The sequence below is a fragment of the Triticum aestivum genome, chromosome 2D (assembly GCF_018294505.1).
Source record: "Triticum aestivum cultivar Chinese Spring chromosome 2D, IWGSC CS RefSeq v2.1, whole genome shotgun sequence".
NCBI classification, from domain to species: Eukaryota; Viridiplantae; Streptophyta; class Magnoliopsida; order Poales; family Poaceae; genus Triticum; species Triticum aestivum.
Genome location: NC_057799.1, coordinates 27,276,258 through 27,302,309, shown reverse-complemented (window position 1 = coordinate 27,302,309; position 26,052 = coordinate 27,276,258). Strand labels below are relative to the sequence as shown.

Sequence of the window (26,052 nt, the reverse complement as noted above, 5' to 3'; positions counted from 1 at the left end):
ACGAGTTCTTCAATTTGCACAAAGTTGCAAAGGCTAGCTGTCCTTTGTGCAATATGCTAGTGAATGGCTTCTTGGGATGAAGCTGCTGAGGTGAAGACAATCGTCGGGAGATGTGCACTACAGATACTGCGATGCGATCTACTACGTACACACAATGTGTATTTATACATGTATGTATGAGGCTTGAGCGACTGGATGAGGCCCACAGGCTACAGGTCTGAACTGAAGGATTTTGTTCTTCCTTTAATAATTCGTTTTAGTTCATTCTCTGCTTGAAAGCTACCATGATTAGTTTAACGCTGACAAGGGATACCAGTCACTTCTAGGCAGCTGTCACTATTAATTTAATGCTGGATTAGTATCTCAACAAAGACAAGCTGAGTAGCATGAAGGGATGCCAGTCACTTTCAGTTCACACTTAGAATATTCATGTATGGCAGTCAAAACGTTCTTAAACCGTACAACACCTGCCTTCTAGATTTAGTTTTGATTTTTTTTTCTTTGTTTCATTATTAGTCTCCCCAGATAACAAAATAAATAAATACATTGTACTCCAATATACGCCAGTAATCGAAACTATGCAACCCTTCTTGAGCACCTTTGGCTTGTCGATGAATATTTGTATTCTTTTTATATCTGAAACTAAATTCTCTGTTTCACTTGAGTTTTTATGCAGTTTTCCTGAGTTTCTATGCAGTTTTCCTGACTAGTCTAGGACTCTAGGCTTTGGGCCATTAACATGCAATATGTATTCTATTAGGATAAGCGTCGATGTGTGCGTGCACGCGCGAGAGTTCTACGGGCTGATTGATTACCCAGAGATAGTGATGGCCTTACCAGTGTAGTTTTTTTTGCACTTCTTTATAAACTAGCGTGAGTGGCTCTGCTAGTGGGTGTTGGAACAGAAGGTTCTTATTCTAAGCACAGATTTGTAGGCTAAATTTTAATCGCTTGAGCTGCCGCGGTGGAAAGGCGCGAGGTCCAGTTTGCTCCAACAGCGAGTCAGCTTGGTTAACCGCACTCATGCATGCATGCTGGTCACAATTGTTTCTCTTGCCCCGTTCCACACTCCATCTATAAGGTTACGTGTCCCTAAATATTACTATTAGATGCAAGCGTTTGAACATAGCGGCAGGTTGAATAGATATGATCGAGCTCCTCAGGACTCTGTTTGATGAGGACCGACATGAGGCAGATCAGAACGTGCACCAACTGGTCCACGGTCTGATGTATCATCCGTAGCCTGTTGGTATGTTGCTGTTCTTAGCTTATCGCGTTATACTGGAATGTGACCTGGGTTTGCGCGACTTCTGTGTTCTCCGGGCACTATAAACCTTGTGACCTTTGTTGATGCAATGGAATGGGGGGCGTGGCCCATATTTTTCTGGAAAAAATGCCCATGCGCATCTTTTTCTTTTGAAAGATCCTCATCCTATATGTATGGTCACTCCTAATGTATTTGCTCTTAGCACGCTCTTCTAGGAGTTGGTTAATTTTTGGAGACAACTACCCCAATGTATATTGTCTTACATATGGTGAATATTACTAATATTTATGATAGTTGACTCTAATTATATTAAGATACTTGAGTCTGAAAATTCATCTACCCCTTTTGGCTTCAGTAACCATGAAACTGTGTCTCACCTGGCTCTGGAATGCAGCAGGATGAAGCATATTTGGGAACTCCTCGCGTCCGAATGGGTGATGTGGATCAACCGCCGGACATTTTTACTGACTGAGGAAAGTTCATCTCTGAAGACAAACGAAAATCTTAAAGGTGACTGACAGATGTGTTTAATAGATGTGCTATGTTTTTCTTGTTGATTCAGTTGGAGCAATCTTCATGTGACAAGGTTCTTGTACGCCCTAATCCTAGTGATTTCTTAGACTACTCAAGGCCATTCCATTGTTTTTACTTTATGGGGTTTTGGAGAACTGGAATCACCCATGCTGAAGAAGCTGAGCTTCTTGACATCAGAGTAATTGTGGATGAATTTAGAAGTTGTATCAATGGAAATTCAGGTGTCCGACATAAAAATAAAAGAAATACAGTACCATTGTTCGTTTTTCCTGGTGGTGTGCGTCCTTGTCCTTCCAGAACATTTGGCAAAGAAGTCCGTGCAGTTTTAAACAAAAAATACAGTTTCCACTGACGCTCAAGCAGGAGGTGTGCCCAGTGATGTCAGGCAACTTCTTTCAGATCCCAGTCTGCTGAAAGAAATTCTACAGGGGCTTTTACTTTGCCCGATGAAGAAACTAGCCATATTTCCAAAGTGTGCACAAATCGCCATGCAGAACTGGTTGAATGGGGACTTCTGGGGAACTATCTAGAAAGTACAACTGTTGCTGAGTAGCATGCCGCATATGATGTTTTTAAGCCGACAGGGTGCATGGTTCCCAATTCAACTGTTTTTCTTCCACGTGCAAATCGACTGGACTCTTATTTGCATAGTTCACTTCAAAAACCTGCTGAGGTTACTTTAAATAATCACACTGTTTCCTTTTCAGCTCTTCTAACAGTACCTAATGGAGTTCATGATATGGGATCTCTTCAAGTGAAGTCAAATCAGAAAGATTTAACTGTTTCAGGTCAAATATTATCTCTGGAGCATATCCCTGGGAGTAATCTGGGACAAACAGAAACAACAGTGGACAGCTTGTAAGTGTAAAGCTGAGGAAGAGCTTGGGGTCCTTTTCTTATATGAATGCCATTTACTTCTTTATGATGTTCATATTATTTTTTTGCCAATGGATGGTATTGACTACTGTTACTTGAGCCCGTGCGTTCTTTTTTCTTGAAAACAGAACACTTTCTTTTTCTCTGTTGAAGCCTCTCTTTTTACGTTTTGATTTTACTTAAATATAAAAGTCTTGTTCTAGTTCTAGACTTGTATGCTTTAGTTATCTTTGTTAAATGAATTATGTGAAATTATTAAGATCGGATCATTACATTCAGTTAACCATACTTATAGTTTTCAAGAGATGAAAAACATTATCACTTACTGGTGTGCTTATGAGTTGTCTGACAGATTTGAATATACTATTCAAAATGGACATGGAGTTATTTTACTGGGCAATGTACTGATGGTTCCTGGAAATTTTGGTAAGGACCTTTTATTTGGAATATCTGCCTGATTTATACTGAATTTGAAATTCACTTTGAACTTTTGGTTCTGGGTGTGTCCAAGCAGAACATTTGCTTTCAAAAGTTAACTACTGCATGCTAAGGAGAACCTAAAGACAGTGTGGTCCTGCTTTAGGTTCGACAAACAGAAGCATGCCTGGAGAGAAAAATAAAAAGACAGTGGCAACCTAAAGATATTGTCTTGCCTGCATTTGTTTTTGCTCTGTTATGTCGTATGTCTGCTTTCCATAGGAGAACGGTATCCTACAACAGTTCTTATACATAACGTTATATTTAAATCTTTTCTGGCTAGCTCCTTTTTTTTTACCATCTTATATTATAAACGTTCTCTTTAATTTCCATGTTGCGTACATCTCCATTTTTAGATATTACAAGTCTGATTTTTGTTTTGAGAAAATAGCTGCTTGAGCTTCCTGCCACATTAGTTGGCTCTCCTGCTCCGATGCTAACTACGCAGAGGAAGCCCCTTAGGTACTTACTGTTTAATGCAGTGTCTATTCAATGCATTGCCTTGTTAGTTGTAAACAGTCCCGTTGTGGTGACAGTGTGTGTTAGTCAATCCCATTGTAGTAACAGTGTGTGTTAGTCAAAGTTCAGTTTGATGGTTTTTTTTTGACGGAAAAGCAGCTTTGAGCTGTTTTCATTAATGTAGAGAAGTAAAGTTCAGAATAGTTACAGATCTGTAGACTATCCTAAATAAAATGAAAAAGAAAAGGGAGCAGAAAAAGAGTTGCCTAAAGGCTACAGCACTGTTATTACTTCAGAGTTGCCCAAAGGCTACAGCACTGTTATTACTTTTCCATCCTTACCTGTATGCTAACTGTGCTCTGAGGAGAATGTTTTCACTCATGAAGAGTCGGATTGTCGACCGCGGCGAATCCAAACCTGCTGAAGGCACTTCATGAATCTAATAGGTTCGAATCATGGACATGTTTTTTTTTCCTCTTCTGCAGAACTGCATTGGCTCATTAAAGCGGGAGCGTTGAAAAGGGTAGATCCATTTGACATTCTTATCCGTGTGAAAGACAGGAGGAGGGGAGCTGAGGTAGAGCTTGATAGCCGTACATACCCACTGGCACATACAGCAATGTGGATGTATGAGGCCTTGATGGCTGCAGATCTTGATAGATCTTGCCGTGTGGAAGAGATAAGGAGGAGGTGAACTGGGCTGAGCTGTATGTCTTGATAGCCAAGACCTACACATCTACACTACAGACACATACAGCTAGCTTTTAATTCCACGTGAGTATGGACCTATGAGATCAAGCGAGATTTGGTCCCAAACGTTCCTCCAGTGAGAAACATCCAGGCCTGGGGTCGATCTGATTTCCCATATCCAGTGCAGTTCAGATGGCTTTACTGCCGTACAATCCCGCATCATCCCTAACCCCTGTGTAGATTAAGGGGACCACTATACTATAGTTATAGTTCAGGAGGTTAAGTAGTGGATTCTTTTCCTTCTCTACATTTATTTACCCCGAGTATTAGCTTTGGTCAAAGTCAAGGTTTGTAAACTTTGACAACGTTTATAGACAAAAATATTAACATATACAATAACAAATCAATACCATTATATTCAGTATTGAATGTACTTTCACATCATATGAATTTGTTATGATAAATGTTTATATTGTTTTCTATAAACCTGGTCAAACTTTATAAAGTTTGACTTCAGTCAAATCTAATATGCAGAGTAAATAAAAACATAGGGAGTATTACATTGAGTGGTCTGCATGTAAAGTAACAATCAGTATATACGGTACTCCCTCATTGCTAAAATGTGAGGCCCTTCTGGATTTGAGCCTAATATTCATCACAATTAGTCACAAAATATGAGTTATATGGCGGAAAAGTAAACGATTGAAGTTGTTTTGAATTTTTTTTCTGATGCTATATTTTTATGGTTTTTAAGTCGCAATTTGTTACTAGTAAAATTTGTAGCCAAAATTAGGCTCAATATTTGAGAGGACATTCACATTTTAGTAAGGTGGGTGTACTAAGCCCAATCAGTCTTGTTAAATCTCAGTCTGACTAAGATTTGGTTATGTTGCAGTCGATGCTATACTCGTGACATCTTACATTGAGATCCATGCAATTTTTTTTTCAGTTATTTCTTTTTCTTTCTTACATGTTATGGGTTAAATCTCAGTCAACTGAGATCTATCCACACCTAAACCCAATACTCACGCACTTGATAAAATTTTCGACATGTGGAAATAGCTATTTTTTTGGGGGGGGGGGGGGGGGGGGGGGATTTAGAGGAGACAGGTTTGCACAAAGCCCGAATCCAAATTTAGGTTTACGGAAGAATCAACCGTTGGTGTTGTACCCAAACTCATGGGAGATGATCTCAGACATGACAACATGCGTGCGTTTTTACTATTCCGTTTTTTTTCCCGGTGATGTTCTGTTTTTGCGAGTGATTTTTCCGGTGATGTTCATGTAGATACCAAGATATATGTGGTGATTTCATCGGACATCGAAGCTCTACGGAAGCTCTGGTTAGCTTACAGTAGACGTTGCGTGAATGCGCACGCATGTGGTATATGCTTGTGTGGGTCGAGAAGAAACCGTGGATCGGTGGATCAATCCAACAGCAGTCCATTTGGAGTACCGTCCTTCCACTTATGAACAACAAAGACATGCACTTTACAGCCATTCTGATGCCGATCCAACACCAGATGTACCACAGAGCACCAATAGGATACTACTACTTCTAACTCACGCTGCATGCATGGATCGATGTACGCGCGCACGTGCATGCCGCGAGACACGGTGCCTGCGTCTGTGTGTGGTACCTACAAAGTCCATCACCGTATTAACTTCGCCATCTGAAATTTCGGCGAGTTAGCCGGCCTCTCGTTGTCGCGCATCACTTCGCCGGCCACCACCCGCTGCGAGCTTGCATGCAGCCAGATCATCGCCGAGCTGGATCGATTGATGCGGAGGCCTATATAAGCCATGCGTCGCCTGTTACATCCATTCATCCATCCATCAGCGTACACAAGCAAGCAAGTGGTAGAGGTTCAGGCATGGCAGCTCCGAGAGCGCTCGTCCTCGCCGTCCTGCTGGCGCTCGCCGTCGCCAACGCCGAGGCGGCGTCCGTCGTCGTCGGCCTGGCCAAGTGCGCCGACTGCACCAGGAAGAACCTCAAGGCCGAGGAGGCCTTCAAGGGTAAGCGCTAGCTATATGCAGCTCAATTCGTACCATATATGTCAATGCACACAGCCACGCACCTATAGATGGAGATCAGCTCATGGTTTTCCTGCTGCCATGAACGCACCTCAGGTCTCCAGGTGGCGATCAAGTGCAAGAACGTCCACGGCGACTACGAGAGCAAGGCCGTGGGTGCCCTCGACGGCACCGGTGCCTTCAGCGTTCCCCTGGCCGCCGACCTCCACGGCGCCGACTGCGTCGCTCAGCTCCACAGCGCCGCCTCCAACGCGCCGTGCCCCGGCCAGGAGCCATCCAAGATCGTGCCTGTTTCTGAGGGCACCACCTTCGGCGTCGTCGCCGGCGACAGCATTGCCACGCCGTCTGCAGCGTCGCCGGAGTGCGCGTCCATGACCTTGTGCGGGCCGATCAAGAAGCACATCATCGAGCATTTCCACCACAAGCAGCCCGTGCCGCCCAAGCCGGAGCCCAAGCCCCAGCCCCACCCTGACTATCACCCCGTGCCCAAGCCGGAGCCCAAGCCGCAGCCCCATCCGGACTACCACCCCGTCCCTCCCACGCCCACCTACGGCGGCGGCGGCGGTGGATACCACGGACACCACTAGTGACTCCGATCTACCACCATCCGGCACAGCAATGAAGTGACGCTGCTATTTATATATGTGCACGGGTTAGCTTGGTCTTCTATCATTCAGAATAACAGTTGTGAGGGATAAGTATGCGTGTCAGGTAAATGTACGGGTGTTTGTAATACCGATGTGATTTTTTGTAATGAGAAGTTCCTATATCTGAATCAACCAAGCGCACTCATTTTCCACATATGCCTGACTTATGATATCTCCAACAGCGATCACCAAACAGATGCCACCAAATGTCTGCGGACATCCGGCCGGATGGACGTCATCCAATTGTGTCCTTCAAATTTGCTCCCAAGCACTTGTCCGACCTTTTCTCTTTGTCAAAATTTCAAGATCAATAACAAATTTAAATAGTGGCAAACAAATGCAACCAATAGCAAAATCACCGGACATTCAATAAGTTTTATACATCTATCGAACCCAAAAGCAAATGAACCGGCTTCAAGTTTCGGCCTCTCCCCCCGCCTCCTTTTGTGCAAAGCGTGCGTACATGCTATCACGCAAGTCAAGAACAAACTTGGCTGCTTCGGGTTCCAAGTCACGGGGCTCCACGTGCAAGATCTTTTGCTCCTCGCACGCTTGCTTGATTGCAAGCTTCCTATCATTAAGCTCAGTCTTCTTCTTTTGGATTTCCATGAACAATTTCCTCCTTGATCTCATGGCGCTTGGCACATGTCTCCTCTTTCTTCGCCATGATATCCTCAAACTTCTCTGTCATCTTGGCCGCTATCCCTTCTCACTCTCCTTCTCATTTTCCCATTTCCTTCCCTTCGACCTGGCCACACGGGTGGCCGGTGCAAGTCCTCCTCCAACTGCACCGCTTGGATCACCATCTTCATCACTTACTTTGGCATTGTGGTCTTGACAGAATTGGTAATGCTGCTCCACTTGCTTTGCGCATTCAAGTTGTACCAACAATGCATCATTGTGAATGGCTTGCCCTCGGTCTTCTGGAACAACATGGCCACGCGTCCGGGCTAGCAAAGCAATACAATGACATGATCAACAAGTTGCAACATAGAGAACATTCAATCAAATGACCAACACATAAAGCATCAATAAGCAAAACTTACGAGCTCAAGGAGTGACGCGCCTCTTGATCACAGTTTTCCATTTGTTCATACGCACCACAATACATGTTGATGGCCTCTTGAATGGCGTACCATTGAAGGTTTAGTGACTCCGGATTGCGATTCTGTATCATTTCCTTGTTGTAGGGCTCATAGTGCTTTTTGTCATGAAACCAATCATGCACACTTTGCCAAAGCACCGAGCCTTTTGCTCCATGCTTTGAAACGGTTCAACACTTGCGCCTAACCACGCCAATCATAGTAATTCATCCTCCTTGTTCGAGTATGCCAAACCCCTCTTTTTCTTTGTGTCCGAATCAGACACCAACGACTACTGGGTGTCCGTCGACATCTCTTGCTCCGGATGTGTGGTCAGTAGTCGTCATAGACTTGTATGTCTTCGTGTCCGCACCATTACGGATCATGTCCATCATCACCTCGTCGCCCGACCGCCGCCATCGAGCTTGGGCGAGGCATTTCGTCAAATAATGACAGGGCACTGGCAGAAAAGGGCTCCTTGGGAGGAAGACGGGACCGAATGAGTGTTGGTGACTCGGTGAACACGTAGTAGCTGCTGAGGTCGACAGTGTATGGTGGAGGGTGGCCGGAGGTGAAGGATGCAGGGAAGTGTTGTGGTGATTGCTGAGTGCCGGGATGACCGTACTAATTGGCGGCGAAGTACTACGGTGCCTTGTACTGGGTGGGCCAGGGCGGTGATTGCCCGAAGGGCACATGCACGGTGGTCTGCTGGTATGCGCGCAACAACTTTACCATGCCACGTCTTCACTTTTGATCCCGCGGAAATTCCTGATTCTTTCCTGAAAATATTTGGTTTATTTCCTAATATTCTTCCAAGACCTAATCTCGTGAATATCTGATGGTTTTACCTCTTTATATACCTTTGTGGAGGCCTCTCCTTTGCCCATTGACAAACCAATCTATTCCAGTTGCATATTAAGTTTGTAAGCAAAGACAAGTATCTCTTAGGCCATGCCATGCTCATGGGACGAATGCCAGACGACCTCACAGGAGGAGATGATCACCTTGCTGCCGATGGAAGCTAGCCACACGTATCAAGCCCCTTCCACGAGGAGGATTTCGAGCTAGAAAACACTTCTCCTGATGCGTTGGGATGACGACTCGAATATGACCGGCGAGTGTGGGATCAAGGTGGAGGTAGCTCATATTAAGAAAGAGTCCCTGATGAGGTAGAGATGGAGCAACATGAGCCACATGAGCTAATCATTGGTAAGGAGCAAGTTGAATCTCTTAAACATATTAGCTCCAACAATCCTGCACCTGCAAATGAGGGTACCCCGACCGTCGTGAATGGCCACACCATCCATAGACCGTTGGAGGGTACCTATGAGTAAAATTGGTCACACCTACCAGAAAAAAGATCAATATTGGGGCTCACATATCTGTCAAGCTGCCTAGGGCATGGGAGAAGAAGTACGTCGTTAACCCCAATTATGCACCGAAGCCGCATCCTATCAACATTGATGAGCACATTCTTTGACTTGAGGTACATGCTAATGAGTCACACATCCACCATGATCTTTTTCCTTAACGTCTCAGGCAGTTGGAGAAAAAGTTTGTCGAGGACACTAAGTCCACTCTCAAAGCCCGTGTCACACTCATCGCCAACCTAGAGTAAACTGTGCGCATGAAACCACATCACAATGCCGACCTGGAGAAGACTAATGAGTTGCTCCATCAGGCCCTTTCCCACAACACATCCACCACAACACATCCCACTGTCTTAGTTTTTCAGCTTGGGGAGATTCATAAGCCATTGCATATTTACTGTTTTTGTATGTTTACTTTCCTCAAAATTGAGTTAGTTTATTTTAAGTTTTGCATAATAAGTTCCAAAAAAGCTCCCCACGAGCAGGGGAGGAATTACCTATCCTATGATGAGCGTGTCTTAATGACAAATGGTGATATTACAACATTCAGTATGTTTATTAGAGATACGAGTTAGGTTGAGTTCTAGTGTACTTGTTACTTTTGAATGACTATAGGGTCATCTGCACCACTATTTTGATTGTTAAGTGTAGGTTGTTATGTTAGAGTATTTTTGGTTTCACTAGCTTTTCAAAAAGAGAAACAAAAGGGTGAAAATTATTATTTTTGCCAAATTGTTTTAGCATAGAATGAGTAAAAAGTAGAGGTGGAACTCTCAAACCATGAAACATGGATGGTTTCATACTCCGTTTTGAAATTAGCACTTGGGTAGATCGCTTTCGTTTTCTCTCGTAAACCTTGAGCATGCTTAGCTTTCATGACGCGATACTCATAAATATATGAGCTAAACGTTGTTTCATGGGAAATTAAGCTTGCTTAATATTACACGAGAAAATGAAAAGAGATTTGTTTACATATTAAATCCTAAAAGGCTATGCGGGGTTCTAAAAAAGTTGAGAGCCCCTCATCTTCCGTTCGATCAGGCTTGAATATCTTATTCTATTAGGTTGTTTTTCTTTCGCTAAGCACTCAATCAGTAAAGGCATGGGAGCCTCTCTAGCCATTTTTTTCATTAGAAGTATGCTAATACTCATGATGGTTCGGTATCTTTTACGAGTACCGCTTCGCTGCAATGCCCTCATTTGATTATGACAACTCGGGCTTCATGAGTGTGATGATCCTATTCTCCGAGCCGCAATTTTGCTCAGGGATGAGAAAAAGTCTAAGCTTGGGGATGTTGATGAGTGAATTTTATGTCGCATTTTGCTTAGCATTTTTCATTATAATCACAAAATTTTCTACACTTTACGATGGGTACTTGATGGAGAACTTCCACCCCGTGCAACTAGATCACAGATGTGACCAACGGAGATACCACAGACCACGAGACAGAAGCAGGAAACCTCGTCTCCGGAAGGGATCTGAAGTGGGAATGAACACAAGGGCACCACCTCGCCGAAGCTTCGACCACCGAGGCCACGGCATCAATCATCATCAGCAGCATCATCATCCACATACTCGACATTGAATCCATCATTCAGCTCGCTGTAATATCAAATCCTAGTGTTATACGGTGGCTAACTAATAATTCATCTTTCATTGCCATGAACACCTTGGCGATGTCTTGTGCCTATATGTATGAGTAATTCACTAGTTATTGAGTTATTGCGGATATGGGGGATTCTAGTATATATATGAGCCTAATGTCGATAAAATATACAATCTTTGTTATATGCATGTGTTAATGTTCTTCGTGATATTGTGCGAACATCGACTGCGCAATATTTAGCCCATCGAGACTTGACAGATATTATTATCTTTGTGATGTGGGCTATGGGTTAGAGATACACGGTGACATAAGCTACCTCTAATCCTTACCGAATCATTGGTAAGAGATTCATGTGTTTTATGCCGCGTCCCCGGAGAGACCCCTTAATCACCATCGAACTCCATGGATATGTATTGGAGGGACGGTGGTGGCGTGCGTGATACATAACTGACGCAGTATGCACATATCTGTTTATTGTCATTTCGTGCACAATACATATATAACAGAGATCACATTTGAACCAAAGGTTGTGTTTCTAAACAATTAAGTATAATAAATACTACTAGTGGTGAGTCCAGACTCCATGAAGATCTGTTGCATTTTCCATCATTTTCATTACTCTTTTACTCTTAGCCATTATTCTTGCGGACTTTAATTCTCGTTTTCACACACTTGCAATATTTAACCCTTCTCACCGCTTTTTCTTAGGACCTAAAATAACATGCAAGCACATTACGGTAAACCTCTATAAGGAAAAAAAACCATGCATTTCCCTAGCTTTCGTGGGATCGATACTCTACTTGAAAAACAGGCACATCTAAACTCTATGCACTTGCATAACATCACCTGGCATGACGCGTGTTTTGTGAACGAGCTGGACTATGACCTATGTCACGTGTGTGTCACTCTTTTTTTCCGTGCATGACAGGAGTCAAAACCTTTTTTTTTATTAGAAAAAGATGAAATGGAACATTTGTAGACTCTTCCTCTTCCACTCCTCTATAGTGGACCGGTTTCGGTTGCCTGAGTCTATTAGAGGTTGCTCCCCTGTCCATAGACGGGGCTATGGAGAGATGTACATGAGACCATCCTTCAGTTCCACTGCTTTGCGCCGCCTACATCTTTCCCAATCCACTTTCCATCATGCACCCTGATGTGGGACATCATGCCTCCGGAACCCCGTCTATTGTGATCATTTTGAGAGAAAGGACATTGGGATTTTTGGGGAGAGCTCTCACGCGACTGCTAGCATCTCCTCCGACATTGCGGCATACACCGACTTCCTCAACGATGACTACTCCGACGACCACTCCCCCTCCCTCCACGCCATGTCAACCTCCAACGGTGCGGCGACTGCGAACACTTCATCTGCCACATCATACGTTATTTTCCCCTTCCATTAACAATCACTTCTGGTTCCTTGCTACTAGTCTTCAATCTGACATAGCATAATGTTTAGAGCATCTCCAACAGTGGCTGCAAAAAACGCGCGCACGCGGTAAAATGCGATTTTAGCGCGCGCGGGACGGTTTCGCACGCTCCAGCGGAGGCGGAAAACTCATGCGCGTGGGAAAAAGCGGCCGGGCGCGCCTATAAAATGCAGCGCCCGCCACGCGCCCTCCCATCGCTCTCCACCTCGCCACACGCCCTCTGTCGCTCTCTCATCGCTCCCTCTGCCGCTTTCTCGCTTCGCCGCCAACGCGCCACCACCGCGCCACCATGCCGCCGCGCCGCCGGGGAGTTTCGGGCTACCGCGGCGTCCGCGCGTGCCCGTCTGGCGCCTTCTCCGCCGAGATTCGGTCCGGCGACTTGCGCCTCGGCCTCGCACCTTTGAGACCACCCACGAGACTGCCCGCGCGTATGACACGGCGGCGTGGTGCCTCCGGCTGTCCCGTAGGGACATGAACTTCCCGGAGGTGCCAACACGGGAGATGGCGCAGGAGCTGGCGCCTCCCCCGCGTCTTCTCACCGACGAGGATCGTCGCGAGAACCGGAGGCGGGAGCTAGCGTCGTCTCAGCCTCGCCGAGATGGACGAGGAAACCATGGCGCTGTGGCGCCAATGCTTCCCGCAGGACGTCATCAACGAGCAGTAGTTCTTCGTGCAAAGGAGGGCGGAAGGAGCCGCCTATCGCGAGGACCGGCATACGTGGAAGGCGGCTGCTGGGTTCAACATCGAGCTAGGAGCAGCGTCGTCCTGGGACTCTGAAGACGAGCAGTACCTTGACGCCTTCATTGTGACGTCGGAGGAGGACATCACTGAGGCGGAGTCCGAGTCAAAGGATGAGGACGACGAGTAGTTTTTTTATCTATCGTAGGAGGAGGCTATGAACTATCTACGCACTATCTATGTATCGTTTTTTATCTATTGTTTAATCTATCTATGTACTATCTATCTATCGTTTTTATCTATCTATCGTTTTTATTTTATCTATTGTTTCTATCTATGCCTATATGTGTATCGAGTTGTGGTAGAAAAGAGAACAAATATAGCGCGTCTGCTGGAGCGGCTCACACGCGCTCTATTTTGCAGCGGCCGCTGGAGCCAGCGCTCCGCGGCGCGCAAAAACTCGCGTAAACGGCGCTGTAAACGTTTTTTTGCGCGCCGCGCGTTGCGCAGCTGTTGAAGATGCTCTTACTATACCTATTTTTTTTTGCGAATTGAATTCTGTTTACCAACTTCTCTTGTTCGAATATCATGTCCACTATTCTAGCTGCTTTTTCTTGGATTAAACATAACTGGAAACTGCTCATATTTTTACAGCATTCTATTTGTGAGAAACAAAACACTGCTCACTGGTACTGTACCGCAAGCTCACTACTCCCCAAAATGGAGGTGTCACTTTACAGCAATTCTGATGTCGATCCAACACCAGCTTACCACCAGCAAACGCGGCACTGGCACTACTACTACTAGTAGCATGCATGCACGCGCCGCCGGCCGGTGCCTACCTACGTACTCCACCACCAAACCAAGTCGATCACCAACAGCGACGTGGAGGCACACGCACCGACCGATCCGATCATGCAGCGGGCGCCGTATATATTAACTCGCCATCTAGAATTTCGGTGAGTTAGCCGGCCTCTCGTTGTCACGCATCACTTCGCCGCCCACCCCTCGAGCTTCGAGCATGCAGCCAGATCATCGGCCGAGCTGTGCCGATCAATGTGGAGGCCTATATAAGCCATGCGTCGCCTGTTCCATCCATTCATCCATCAGCCACTTCACACAGGCTGCGACTCAGAGGTTCAGGCATGGCAGCTCCAAGAGCACTCGTCCTCGGCTTCCTGCTGGTGATCGCCATCGCCAACGCCGAGGCGGCGTCCATCGTCGTCGGCCTGGCCAAGTGCGCCGACTGCACCAGGAAGAACATCAAGGCAGAGGAAGCCTTTAAGGGTAAGCTACTAATTAAGCTCTAGCTAGCTAGATTAGATAGAATACTCCACTTCGTAAATGCATGATGTTGCTCTGCTCACTGTTGTTCTGCCATGAACGTACCTCAGGTCTTCAGGTGGCGATCAAGTGCAAGAACGTCAACGGCGAGTACGAGAGCAAGGCAGTAGGTACCCTTGACGGCACCGGCGCTTTCAGCGTGCCCGTGGCCGCCGACCTCCACAGCGCCGACTGCGTCGCGCAGCTCCACAGCGCCGCCTCCAACGCACCGTGCTCCGGCCAGGAGCCATCAAAGATCGTGCCGGTGTCTGAGGGCACCACCTTCGGGGTCGTTGCCGGCGCCAAGACGAACGTGCTGGCATCGCCAGAGTGTGCGTCGGCGACCCTGTGCGGGCCGATCAAGAAGCACATCATCGAGCACTTCCATCACAAGAAGCCCGTGCCGCCCAAGCCGGAGCCCAAGCCCCAGCCCCACCCGGACTACGGCCCCGTGCCCAAGCCCGAGCCCAAGCCGCAGCCCCACCCGGACTACCACCCCGTCCCTCCCACGCCCACCTACGGCGGCGGCAGCGGCGGCGGTGGATACCATGGACACCACTGACTCCGATCTGCCACCGTCCGGCCTAGCAGTGAAATTTCATGGCTTGTTGCTGTCAGTGAGTGAGCGACGTTGCTATTTATGTCACGGGTTAGCTTGATCTTCTATCATTCAGAATAACAGTTGTGAGGGATAAGTATGTGTGTCAGGCAAATGTACGGGTAATGGGTCAGTTTTTTTTTACAAGGTTTGTAATATCGGTGTGAATTTTTGTAATGAGAAGTTCCTATATCAGTATATCATGATCAATCAAGTACACTCCCTGTCCGCCGAGCGGATGTGTCATGCAATTGTGTCCTTCAAATTTGGTCCTAAGTACTTGTCCGCCCTTCTCTCTTTGTCAAATTTTCTAGATCAATAACAATTCGATTGTACATTTAAATAGTTGCAAACAAATGCAACCAATAGCAAAATCACCCGATACTCAATGAGTTTTATATATCGACCCCAAAAGCAAATGAACCGGCTCACCATACCAAATGCCTCCTTTTACACAAAGTGTTTGTACATGCTATCATGCAAGTCGTGAACAAACTTGGCCACGTCGTGATCCAAGTCATCAGCCTTCACGTATATATAAGATCTTTTGCTCCTCACACACTTGCTTGATCGCAAGCTTCATATCCTTATGCTCAATCTTCTTCTTTTGGATTTCCATGAACTGTTTCCTCCTTGATCTCATTGTGCTTGGCACATCCCTCTTCTTTCTTCACCATGATGTCCTCAAATTTCTCTATCGTCTTGGCCGCCACCCCTTCTTGCTTCCTTTCTCGTCCCCCCATTTCCTCCCCCTTGACCTAGCCACATGGGTGGCTAGTGCAAGCCCGGCCTCCTCCAAATTGCTCCACTTGCTTTGCGCATTCAACTTATACCAACAATGCATCTTCATGAATAGCTTGCCCTCGGTCTTGTGGTACAATGTGGCTACCCGGCTGGGCTAGCAAAGCAATACAATGGCATGATCAACAAGTTGCAACATAGAGAAAATCAATCAAATGACTAACACATAGAGCATCACGAAGAAAAAAATATGAGCTCTGAGAAGTGACGCGCCACTTAGTCACTAGTTTTCTATTTGTGCATACACACCATGATACTTGTTGATGGCTTCTTGAATGATGTACCATCGTTGGCTTAGCGACTTCCTTGTTGTAGGGCTCATAGTGCTTTTTCTCATGAAACCAATCGTGCACACTTTGCCAAAGGGTCGAGCCCTTTTTCTCCATACCTTGAAATGGTTCAACGCTTGTGCCTAACCACGTCAAACACAATAATTTATCCTCCTTGTTTGAGTACGCCAAATCCCTCTTTTTATTTCCGTCCGCATCGAGGACTGGCGACTACTGAGTGTCCGTCAACGTCTCTTTCTCTGGATGCGGTGAGTAGTCGTCATAGACTTGTACGTCTTCATGGCCATCACAATTATGGATCATATTCATCATTGCCTCGTCGCCCGATCGCCGCCATCGAGCTTGGGGAGGCATTCCGCCAAACAATGATTGGGCACCACCGGAAATGGGCTCCTTGGACGGAAGCCGCAACCGAACGAGTGTCGGCGACTCGGTAAACACATAATTGTTGTTGAGGTCGATGTTGTACAGTGGAGGGTGGCCGGAGACGAAGGATGCAATGGAGTGCTGCGATGATCACTGCATGCCGGGTTGATCATATTGATTGGTGGCAAAGTAGTACGGTGCCTTGTACTGGGTGGGACAGAGCGGCGATTGCCCGAAGGGCAACATACGTCACTTATTCACTCATGATCCCGCGGAAATATCTTATTCTTTCCCGAAAATCTTTGGTTATTTCCTAATCTTTTTCCAAAACCTAATGTCATGAATATTCGATGGTTTTACGGCTTTATATACCTTTGGGGAGGCCTCTCCTTTTTCCATTGACAAATGAATCTATTCCAGTTGCATATTAAGTTTTAAGTAAAGGCAAGCATCTCTTAGGCCATGACACTCTCATGGGACGAGTGCTAGACGACCTCATAGGAGGAGTATCACCTTTGCAGCCGGCGGAAGCCCGCCACATGTATTATGCCCCTTCCACGAGGAGGATTTCGAGCTGGAAGACGCTTCTCCTGATGCGTTGGGACGAGGTCTCAAGCATGACTGGAAATGTGATATCAAGGTGGAGATAGCTCATCCGAAGAAGAAGTCCCCAAGGAGGCAATGATCAAGTTGAATCTCTTAAACATATTAGCTCCAGTAATCCTGCACTACAAATTAGGGTACCCCAGCCGTCGTGGATGGCCATACCATCCATAGATCGTTGGAGGGTGACTATCAATTAACTTTGTCACACCACACCACCAGCAAGAGGATCAATATTGGGGCTCACATATCTGGCAAGCTGCCTGGGGCATGGGAGAAGAAGTACCTCATCAACCCCAATTATGCACCGAAGCTGCATCCTATCAACATCCATGAGCACACTTGCTGACTTGAGGTACATGCTAATGGGTCACCCATCCACTGTGATCTTTTGCATGAACTTCTCAGGCAGTTGGAGAAAAAGATTGATGAGGACACTAAGTCCAATCTCAACGCCCGGCTCATGCTCATTGCCAACCTAGCTGAAATTGTGCACATGAACCAACATCATATTGCTGACCTAGAGAAGACTAATGAGTTGCTCCATCAGGCCCTTGCACACAACCCTTCCACTACAACTGAGAAGAAACCCCGTGGTACCATCGACTGAGAGGGATTATTAGATCCTGCCAGTTTAGTGCTTAAGCTTGGGGAGATTCATAAGCCCTTGCATCTTTACTGTTTTCGTATGTTTATTTCCTCAAAATTGAGTTAGTTCGTTTTCAATTTTGCATAATACGTAAATTGCAAAAAAGCTCCCCATGAGCATGGGAGAAATTATCTATCCTATGATTAGCGTGTCTTAATGATGAATGATGATATTACAACGTTCAATATTTCTATTAGAGATATGCATTAGGTTGAGTGCTAGTGTACTTGTTACTTTTGAATGACTATAGGGTCTTCCGCACCACTAGTTTTGATGGTTAAGTGTAGGTTGTCAAATCCTAACATGTTAGGGTATTTTTGGCTTCACTAGCTTGCCAAAAAGAGGAACAAAAAGATGAAAATAAATTTCCCGCCACAAGATATTATAGCGTAGAACGAGTAGCAGGTAGACGCGGAACTCTCAAACCATGAACACGTGGATGGTTTTATACTCCGTTTTGAAATTAGCACTTGGCTACATGCATCCTCAAATTGGATGGGTTCATACTACGTGTGCAATCCATAGAGGGGCCGTCGTATGTCGGTTCTTCGAAGGATATGTTCATGGGACTTCAAGAATGCGATCTTCACCAACTCTTTTTCCGATGCAACTTGTTGTTGGTAAGATCAAATCTAGCCTTGTATGCACAGTCTTCATAGTGATCATGTGAACTTGATCCGTAGACTGATTTTTTTCCTACCAAGTTTCCAATACCTACTACTAGCCTTCGATCTAGCATGCCATGTTTACCATACCCGTCGAATAGCATGTCTGTTCTGTTTACCAACTTCTCTTGTTCGAATATCATGTCAACTATACGTTGATCATCTTCTATATGTTTTTTCGTGGATTAAACATAACTGGAAACTGCTCATTTTTTTTACAACATTCTAGTATTTGTGAACAACAAAGCACTGCTCATTGGTACTGTACCGCAAGCTCCCTACTCCCCAAAATGGACATACACTTTACAGCAATTCTGATGTCGATCCAACACCAGCTTAGCACCAGCAAACAGGCCGGGTACTACTAGTCTACTAGTACTTGCGTTGCATGCATGCACGCACGCAAATGCATGTGCATGTCGATTGAGAGACGCGGCCGGTGCCTACCTACGTACTCCACCAAACCAAGTCGATCACCAACCGCGCGCGACGTGGAGGCACACGCACCGACCGATCCGATCATGCAGCGGGCGCGGTATTAAACTCGCCATCTGAGATTTCGGCGAGTTAGCCGGTCTCTCGTTGTCACGCATCACTTCGCCGGCCACCCGGCGAACATGCAGCCAGATCATCCACCGAGCTGGATCGATCAATGCCGAGGCCTATATAAGCCATGCGTCGCCTGTTCCATCCATCCATTCATCGACCAGCCACTTCACACAAGCAAACAAGTGGTAGAGGTTCAGGCATGGCAGCTCCGAGAGCGCTCGTCCTCGCCGTCCTGCTCGTGATTGCCATCGCCAACGCGGAGGCGACGTCGGTGGTCATCGGCCTGGCCAAGTGCGCCGACTGCACCAGGAAGAACATGAAGGCCGAGGAAGCCTTCAAGGGTAAGATATGCACCTCAATCGTACTATATATGTCAATGCACACACCTATATAGATGGAGATCTGATCATGGTTGTCATCCTGTCAACGTACCTCAGGTCTACAGGTGGCGATCAAGTGCAAGAACGTCGACGGCGAGTACGAGAGCAAGGCGGTGGGTTCCCTCGACGGCACCGGCGCCTTCAGCGTGCCCCTCGCTTCTGACCTCCATGGCGCCGACTGCGTGGCTCAGCTCCACAGCGCCGCATCCAACGCGTCGTGCCCCGGCCAGGAGCCATCCAAGATCGTGCCGGTGTCCGAGGGCACCACCTTCGGTGTCATCGCCGGCGCCAACACCGCCACGCCATCCGTGGCGTCGCCCGAGTGTGCGTCCATGACCCTGTGCGGGCCGATCAAGAAGCACATCATCGAGCACTTCCACCACAAGAAGCCGGTGCCACCGAAACCGGAGCCCAAGCCCCAGCCTCACCCGGAATACCACCCCGTGCCCAAGCCGGAGCCGAAGCCGCAGCCCCACCCAGACTACCACCCCGTCCCTCCCATGCCCACCTACGGCGGCGGCGGTGGCGGTGGATACCACGGACACCACTGACTCCAGTGATCCAGTCTACCACCCACCCGCCCAGCACTGAAGTCCCCATGGTTTCGTGCTTTGAGTGACGTTGCTATTTATGATCGCAGCATGCACAGTTGGTTTGGCCTTTTATTATTCCCTACCCCGTTTTCCAGTATTTGCAGAATGAGTTCAGAATAACTATTATGAGGGTCAGTGTGTCAGACAAGTGTGTGGGTGTTGTTGGAATCTTGTCATGAAAGATCAATTCGCCGGCCTTCCTAGTGAAGATGCCGCTACTCATCTAAATAGCTTCGTTGATTTGTGTGATATGCAAAAGAAGAAAGATGTTGACAATGATATTGTTAAATTGAAGCTATTTCCTTTTTCGCTTAGAGATCGTGCTAAAGCTTGGTTTTCGTCTTTGCCTAAAAATAGTATTGATTCTTGGAATAAGTGCAAAGATGCTTTTATCTCTAAGTATTTTCCTCCCGCTAAGATTATCTCTCTTAGAAACAATATTATGAATTTTAAGCAACTCGATCGTGAACATGTTGCACAAGCATGGGAGAGGATGAAATTAATCATACGTAATTGCCCCACAAATGGTTTGAATTTGTGGATGATTATACAAATTTTTTATGCCGGATTGAATTTTGCTTCTAGAAATTTTTTAGATTCGGCCGCGGGAGGCACTTTTATGGAAATCACTTTAGGAGAAGCTACTAAACTCCTAGATAATATTATGGTTAATTATTCTCAATGGCACACTGAAAGATCTACTAATAAAAAAGTGCATGCGATAAAAGAAATTAATGTTTTGAGTGGAAAGATGGATGAACTTATGAAATTATTTGCTACTAAGAGTGTTTCTTCTGATCCTAATGATATGCCTTTGTCTACTTTGATTGAGAATAATAATGAATCTTTGGATGTAAATTTTGTTGGTAGGAATAATTTTGGTAACAACGCGTATAGAGGAAACTTTAATCCTAGGCCTTATCCTAGTAATTCCTCTAATAATTATGGTAATTCCTACAACAATTCTTATGGAAATTTTAATAAGATGCCCACTGAATTTGAGACTAGTGTTAAGGAATATATGAATTCGCAAAAGAATTTCAATGCTTTCCTTGAAGAGAAATTGCTTAAAGTTGATGAATTGGCTAGGAACGTTGATAGAATTTCTCTTGATGTTGATTCTTTAAAACTTAGATCTATTCCTCCTAAGCATGATATCAATGAGTCTCTCAAAGCCATGAGAATTTCCATTGATGAGTGCAAAGAAAGAACCGCTAGGATGCGTGCTAAGAAAGATTGCTTTATGAAAGCGTGTTCTTCTAGTTTCTATGAAAATAAAGATGAAGATCTAAAGGTTATTGATGTGTCCCCTATTAAATCTTTGTTTTGCAATATGAATCTTGATAATGATGGCACTGAATATGATCCACCTTTACCTAGAAGGCGTTCCAGAAATTCGGAGTTTTTAGATCTTGATGCTCAAATTGATAAAAGTGGGATTGAAGAGATCAAAACAATAGATATTAATGAACCCACTATTTTGGATTTCTAGGAATTTAATTATGGTAATTGCTCTTTGATAGATTGTATTTCCTTGTTGCAATCCGTGCTAAATTCTACTCATGCTTATAGTCAAAATAAAGCCTTTACCAAACATATATATTGTTGATGCTTTGATGCAATCTTATGAAGAAAAACTTGAGTTGGAAGTTTCTATTCCTAGAAAACTCTATGATGAGTGGGAACCTACTATTAAAATTAAAATTAAAGATCATGAATGCTATGCTTTGTGTGATTTCGGTGCTAGTGTTTTCACGATTCCAAAAACTTTGTGTGATTTGCTAGGTTTCCGTGATTTTGATGATTGCTCTTTAAACTTGCACCTTGCGGATTCCACTATTAAGAAACCTATGGGAAGAATTAATGATGTTCTTATTGCTGCAAATAGTAACTATGTGCCTGTAGATTTTATTGTTCTTGATATAGATTGCAATCCTTCATGTCCTATTATTCTTGGTAGACCTTTCCTTATAACGATTGGTGCAATTATTGATATGAAGGAAGGGGATATTAGTTTCCAATTTCCATTAAAGAAAGGCATGGAACACTTCCCTAGAAAGAAAATAAAATTACCATATGAATCTATCATGAGAGCCACTTATGGATTTCCTACCAAAGATGGCAATACCTAGATCTATCCTTGCTTTTATGCCTAGCTAGGGGCGTTAAACGATAGCGCTTGTTGGGAGGCAACCCAATTTTATTTTTAGTTTTTTGCTTTTTGCTTCTGTTTAGGAATAAATATTTGTTCGAGCCTGTGGTTAGTTGTGTTTTTATGTTTTAATTAGTGTTTGTGCCAAGTTAAACCTATAGGATCTTCTTGGATGATAGTTATTTGATCTTGCAGAAAATTCCAGAAACTTTCTGTTCACAAAAATAATTGTTAAAAATCACCAGAACGTGATAAAATATTGATTCCAATTGCTACTGATCAATAAACAAAGTTTTTAGGACGTCCTATTTTAGCTGATTTTTTGGAGTTCCAGAAGTTTGCGTTACTTACAGATTACTACAGACTGTTCTGTTTTTGACAGATTCTGTTTTTCGTGTGTTGTTTGCCTATTTTGATGAATCTATGGCTAGTAAAATAGTTTATAAACCGTAGAGAAGTTGGAATACAGTATGTTTAACACCAATATAAATAAAGAATGAGTTCATTACAGTACCTTGAAGTGGTCTTTTGTTTTCTTTCGCTAACGGAGCTCACGAGATTTTCTGCTGAGTTTTGTGTTGTGAAGTTTTCAAGTTTTGGGTGAAAGATTTGATGGATTATGGAACAAGGAGTGGCAAGAGCCTAAGCTTGGGGATGCCCATGGCACCCCCAAGATAATCTAAGGACACCTAAAAGCCAAAGCTTGGGGATGCCCCGGAAGGCATCCCCACTTTCGTCTACTTCCATCGGTAACTTTACTTGGAGCTATATTTTTATTCACCACATGATATGTGTTTTGCTTGGAGCGTCTTGTATGATTTGAGTCTTTGCTTTTTAGTTTACCACAATCATCTTTGCTGTACACAACTTTTGAGAGAGACACACATGATTCGGAAATTATTACAATACTCTATATGCTTCAGTTATATCTTTTGAGTTATATTGTTTTTGCTCTAGTACTTCACTTATATCTTTTAGAGCACGGTGGTGGATTTGTTTTATAGAAACTATTATTCTCTCATGCTCCACTTAGATTATTTTGAGAGTCTCAAATAGCATGGTAATTTGCTTAAATAATCCTAATATGCTAGGTATTTAAGAATAGTAAAAACTTTCTTATGAGTGTTTTGAATACTAAGAGAAGTTTGATGCTTTTTTTCAGACATGGAGGTAGTGATATTAAAGTTGTGCTAGTTGAGTAGTTGTGAATTTGAGAAATACTTGTGCTGAAGTTTGCAAGTCCCGTAGCATGCACGTATGGTAAACGTTATGTAACAAATTTGAAACATGAGGTGTTCTTTGATTGTCCTCCTTATGAGTGGCGGTCGGGGACGAGCGATGGTCTTTTCCTACCAATCTATCCCCCTAGGAGCATGCGCGTAGTGCTTGGTTTTTGATGACTTGTAGATTTTTGCAATAAGTATGTGAGTTCTTTATGACTAATGTTGAGTCCATGGATTATACGCACTCTCACCTTTCCATCATTGCTAGCCTCTTCGGTACCATGCATTGCCCTTTCTCACATTGAGAGTTGGTGCAAACTTCGCCGGTGCATCCAAACCCCGTGATATGATACACTCTTTCACACATAAACCTCCTTATATCTTCCTCAAAACAGCCACCATACCTACCTATTATGGCATTTCCATAGCCATTCCGAGATATATTGCCATGCAACTTTCCACCGTTCTGTTTATCATGACACGTTCATCATTGTCATATTGCTTTGCATGATCATGTAGTTGACATAGTATTTGTGGCAAAGCCACTGTTCATAATTCTTTCATACATGTCACTCTTGGTTCATTGCATATCCCGGTACACCGCCGGAGGCATTCATATAGAGTCATACTTTGTTCTAGTATCGAGTTGTAATCATTGAGTTGTAAATAAATAGAAGTGTGATGCTCATAATTTTCTAGAGAATTGTCCCAAGTGAGGAATAAAAAAAACGAGAAAGAAAGGCCATAAAAAAAGAGAAGGTCCAAAAAAATGAGAGAAAAAGAGAGAAGGGACAATGTTGCTATCCTTTTACCACACTTGTGTTTCAAAGTAGCACCATAATCTTCATGATAGAGAGTCTCTTGTTTTGTCACTTTCATATACTAGTGGGAATTTTTCATTATAGAACTTGGCTTGTATATTCCAACAATGGGCCTCCTCAAGTGCCCTACGTCTTCGTGAGCAAGCAAGTTGGATGCACACCCACTTAGTTTCTTTTGTTGAGCTTTCATATATTTATAGCTCTAGTGCATCCGTTGCATGGCAATCCCTACTCCTTGCATTAACATCAATCGATGGGCATCTCCATAGCTCATTGATTAGCCTCGCTGACGTGAGACTTTCTCCTTTTTTGTCTTCTCCACCTAACCCCCATCATTATATTCTATTCCACCCATAGTCCTATATCCATGGCTCACGCTCATGTATTGCGTGAAGGTTGAAAAAGTTTGAGATTACTAAAGTATGAAACAATTGCTTGGCTTGTCATCGGGGTTGTGCATGATGAGAGCATTCTTGTGTGACGAAAATGGGGCATGACTAAACTATATGATTTTGTAGGGATGAACTTTCTTTGGCCATGTTATTTTGAGAGGACATAATTGCTTAGTTAGTATGCTTGAAGTATTACTATTTTATGTCAATATTGAACTTTTATCTTGAATCTTTCGGATCTGAATATTCATACCACAATGAAGAAGAATTACATTGAAATTATGCCAAGTAGCATTCCACATCAAAAATTCTGTTTTTATCATTTACCTACTCGAGGACGAGCAGGAATTAAGCTTGGGGATGCTTGATACGTCTCCAACGTATCTATAATTTTTGATTGCGCCATGCTATATTATCTTCTGTTTTGGACATTATTGGGCTTTATTATGCACTTTTATATTATTTTTGGGACTAACCTATTAACCGGAGGCCCAACCCAGAATTGCTGTTTTTTTGCCTATTTCAGAGTTTCGCAGAAAAAGAATATCAAACGGAGTCCAAACGGAATGAAACCTTCGGGAACATGATTTTCGGAACGAACATGATCCAGAGGACTTGGACCCTACATCAAGAAAGCTACCAGGAAGCCACGAGGTAGGGGGTGCGCCTACCCCCTGGGCGCGCCCTCCACCCTCGTGGGCCCCACGTTGCTCCACCGGCGTACTCCTTCCTCCTATATATACCTACGTACCGCCAAACGATCAGATACGCAGCTAAAAACCTAATTCCACCGCTGCAACCTTCTGTACCCGTGAGATCCCATCTTGGGGCCTGTTCCGGAGCTCCGCCGGAGGGGGCATCGATCACGGAGGGCTTCTACATGAACACCATAGCCTCTCCGATGAAGTGTGAGTAGTTTACGTCAGACCTTCGGGTCCATAGTTATTAGCTAGATGGCTTCTTCTCTCTTTTTGGATCTCAATACAATGTTCTCCCCCTCTCTTGTGGAGATCTATTCGATGTAATCTTCTTTTGCGGTGTGTTTGTTGAGATCGATGAATTGTGGGTTTATGATCAAGTTTATCTATGAACAATATTTGAATCTTCTGAATTCTTTTATGTATGATTGGTTATCTTTGCAAGTCTCTTCGAATTATCAGTTTGGTTTGCCCTACTAGATTGATCTTTCTTGCAATGGGAGAAGTGCTTAGCTTTGGGTTCAGTCTTGCGGTGTCCTTTCCTAGTGACAGTAGGGGCAGCAAGGCACGTATTGTATTGTTGCCATCGACGATAACAATATGGGGTTTATATCATATTGCATGAGTTTATCCCTCTACATCATGTCATCTTGCTTAAAGCGTTACTCTGTTCTTATGAACTTAATACTCTAGATGCATGCTGGATAGAGGTCGATGTGTGGAGTAATAGTAGTAGATGCAGGCAGGAGCTGGTCTACTTGTTTCGGACGTGATGCCTATATACATGATCATGCCTAG

The 26,052-nt window shown here is 44.5% G+C and overlaps 4 protein-coding genes across 5 annotated transcripts; all 4 read left to right on the top strand.

The window, feature by feature from the left end:
• Positions 1-58: 58 nt before the first annotated feature.
• On the top strand, positions 59-4,633 carry LOC123051235 (uncharacterized). The gene is made up of 4 exons (XM_044474049.1): positions 59-215; positions 1,662-1,777; positions 2,509-2,659; positions 3,030-4,633. The coding sequence occupies exons 1-4, from the start codon at positions 196-198 to the stop codon at positions 3,133-3,135; spliced, it is 393 nt and encodes a 130-aa protein (XP_044329984.1). The 5' UTR covers positions 59-195; the 3' UTR covers positions 3,136-4,633.
• Positions 4,634-6,062: 1,429 nt separating this feature from the next.
• Positions 6,063-15,291, top strand: LOC123051231 (proline-rich protein 4). Of its 2 annotated transcripts, XM_044474046.1 has the most exons (3): positions 6,063-6,319; positions 6,434-6,943; positions 15,053-15,291. In XM_044474046.1, exons 1-2 carry the CDS (start codon positions 6,178-6,180, stop codon positions 6,922-6,924), a joined length of 633 nt encoding a protein of 210 aa, XP_044329981.1. In that variant the 5' UTR covers positions 6,063-6,177; the 3' UTR covers positions 6,925-6,943; positions 15,053-15,291. The 2 variants fall into 2 exon arrangements, with proteins under 2 accessions (XP_044329981.1, XP_044329980.1); XM_044474045.1 differs by lacking the exon at positions 15,053-15,291 and having other exon boundaries at positions 6,434-7,138.
• LOC123051232 (proline-rich protein 4) lies at positions 14,211-15,291 on the top strand. Its single transcript, XM_044474047.1, has 2 exons — positions 14,211-14,438; positions 14,546-15,291. The coding sequence occupies exons 1-2, from the start codon at positions 14,297-14,299 to the stop codon at positions 15,034-15,036; spliced, it is 633 nt and encodes a 210-aa protein (XP_044329982.1). The 5' UTR covers positions 14,211-14,296; the 3' UTR covers positions 15,037-15,291.
• Positions 15,292-19,129: 3,838 nt separating this feature from the next.
• On the top strand, positions 19,130-20,282 carry LOC123048455 (proline-rich protein 4). The gene is made up of 2 exons (XM_044471555.1): positions 19,130-19,336; positions 19,433-20,282. Exons 1-2 carry the CDS (start codon positions 19,195-19,197, stop codon positions 19,924-19,926), a joined length of 636 nt encoding a protein of 211 aa, XP_044327490.1. The 5' UTR covers positions 19,130-19,194; the 3' UTR covers positions 19,927-20,282.
• The last annotated feature ends 5,770 nt before the right edge of the window (positions 20,283-26,052 follow it).